The sequence below is a fragment of the Chelonoidis abingdonii genome, chromosome 14 (assembly GCF_003597395.2).
Source record: "Chelonoidis abingdonii isolate Lonesome George chromosome 14, CheloAbing_2.0, whole genome shotgun sequence".
NCBI classification, from domain to species: Eukaryota; Metazoa; Chordata; order Testudines; family Testudinidae; genus Chelonoidis; species Chelonoidis abingdonii.
This window is the reverse complement of record NC_133782.1, coordinates 37589671-37591767: the sequence shown is the minus strand read 5'-3', so window position 1 is coordinate 37591767 and position 2097 is coordinate 37589671. Positions and strand designations below refer to the sequence as shown.

Below are 2097 nucleotides of genomic sequence, written 5' to 3'. Positions count from 1 at the left end.
CCTCCAAAGCCAGGCCATGCAATTCACTCATCCTACCTCCCCCTGCTGGGCCAGTCCTGGCCCCCCCGCCCCTCCCCTAGTTGTAACCCCCTGCCCTGCAGTCAGGTCGGCTTCACCACCACCCTTGGCCTTGCCCCCCGCAGTTCGCGGAGGCAGAGTGTGCCCGCCGGGCGCTGGAGCAGCTGAACGGGTTCGAGCTGGCCGGGCGCCCCATGCGTCTGGGGCACGTCACCGAGCGGCTGGATGGGACCACGGACATCTCCTTCCCCGAGGGCCCCGAGGAGCCTGAGCCTGGCGCCGGCGGGGGCCTGCAGCTGCTGGCCAAGCTGGCTGAAGGTGGGGGACCGCAGCTGGGGGAGGGTCCTGGCCTGGGCAGGGGGGTGGGTTCCTGGGCCTGGTGGGGGGCTCCTGGTTGAAGGCGGGGAGTGGCCCCATGTGCCCTGAACCCAGCTGGGACCCAGGCTCGCAGAGGGAGGTGGAGGGGCTTGGGGTGCGCATCTGTCCCCCTGACGACCCCCCTCTTTGCCCCCCAGGCTCCGGGATCCAACTGCCGGCTGCTGCTGCGGCTCAGGCCGCCCTGCAACTGAATGGCGCCATCCCACTGAGCGCCCTGAACCCTGCCGCCCTGACAGGTAATGGGGAGCTGGGGTGGGGGTGGGGATGTCCCCCCGTGTCCCCACAGCCAGGGAAACAGCCCCTATTGGCCCCCTCAGCAGGACCAGTTCCTGGCTGGCGCGTCCCTCCCCACCTCCCACCGAGGGGGTCCTGGCCTGGCCCGCTGCTTGGCGCTGAGCACTGGGGAGTTCAGGGGGTGGGCCCAGTCACATGGAGTCTCCTGCAGGCCACCTCGCCCGGAACAGGGCTGGGGGGGCCTGGGGCTCCATGTGGGCCCCTCTGACCAATTCTTCCCCCGCAGCCCTGAGCCCGGCGCTGAACCTGGCCTCGCAGACGCTGGCATCGCAGTGTCTCCAGCTCTCAGGGCTCTTCTCCTCTCCGGGCATGTGAGTCTGGGGGGCTGGCGGGGCTCAGTGGGGACTGGCCTGGGAGAGACCCCGCCCCTGGCCAGGCCCTGCCCCCGGAACAGAGACCCTGCTCTTAGCCCTGTCCTGCACCCCCCAGGTGAGACCCCGCCCCCTGGCTAAATTCTTCCCCTGGGGGGAATGAGGCTCCACCCCCAGGTGAGTGAGGACCTCCCCAGCCAACCTCCGTCCCCTGGCCAAGCCCCACAGCTGGGAGAGTGAGGCTCCACCCCCAGGTAAGGAAGGCCCTGGCCAGGCCTATCCCTGGGTGTGGGAAACAGCTCCCCAGCTAGGCCCCACCCTCACAACGACCCCTGTTCTCCCCTACTCCAGGGGACCCCACCCCCTTCCCATTGCAGCCCCCGGGGAACCCAGCCATTGCCTCTGCCCCTGCCCCAAGGCCCTGACCTGGTGTCTGCCCCCCAGGCGCCGCTTTGGACACAGTAAGAGCCCCCTGTACCGGGAGAAAAGCCCTGTGCGGTGAGTAGGGGGCTGGGCATGGAGCTGGGGAGCGGAGATGGGGGCTGGGGGAGTGATCTTGACGGGGGTCTATCCTGGGGTCTGATGGGGGGGAGTGGCGGTGCTGATGGATCTGGGAGGGGGGGTCTGGCCTGAAGGGCCCTGGGGAGGAGTGGAGCTGGGGGATGTTCTGGCTGGGGGAGTGCAGCGGGGGGAAGAGTCGGGGGCCCCGGCCAGCCCCCCTGACACCCCATCCTGCAGGGAGGCGCTGGGCAGCCTGAGCCCCGAGGAGCGGGATGCTCGCACCGTTTTCTGTATGCAGCTGGCCGCCCGCATCCGCCCCCGCGACCTGGAGGACTTCTTCTCCGCCGTCGGCAAGGTACTGCCCCAGGCCCTGCGCCCCACCCTGCCCAGGCCCCGCCCCAGGACATCCAGGGTAGCCAGCTCTCCAGGATTGGTCTTGAGTCTCAAGGAATTAAATAGTGATTGTTAATTAGCGATGTGCGTGATGAAACCTCCGGGAATACACCCAGCCAGAATTAGAGACCTGAGGGCTGTCTTGCCAGAGTAATCTGGCTCTGTCCCCTGCTCGTTCCTGAAGCCCCCCCCCCCCCCCCAC

The 2097-nt window shown here is 68.6% G+C and overlaps 1 protein-coding gene across 1 annotated transcript in view; it reads left to right on the top strand.

The window, feature by feature from the left end:
* Window positions 1-1019, top strand: part of PRMT5 (protein arginine methyltransferase 5) — a gene marked incomplete at its 5' end in the record, with an annotated part of 15563 nt that extends 14544 nt beyond the window's left edge. The window contains 3 exon segments of the mRNA XM_075072102.1: window positions 102-336; window positions 534-632; window positions 917-1019. Coding sequence (XP_074928203.1) covers window positions 102-336; window positions 534-632; window positions 917-1005 — 423 coding nt within the window.
* Between the last annotated feature and the right edge of the window lie 1078 nt (window positions 1020-2097).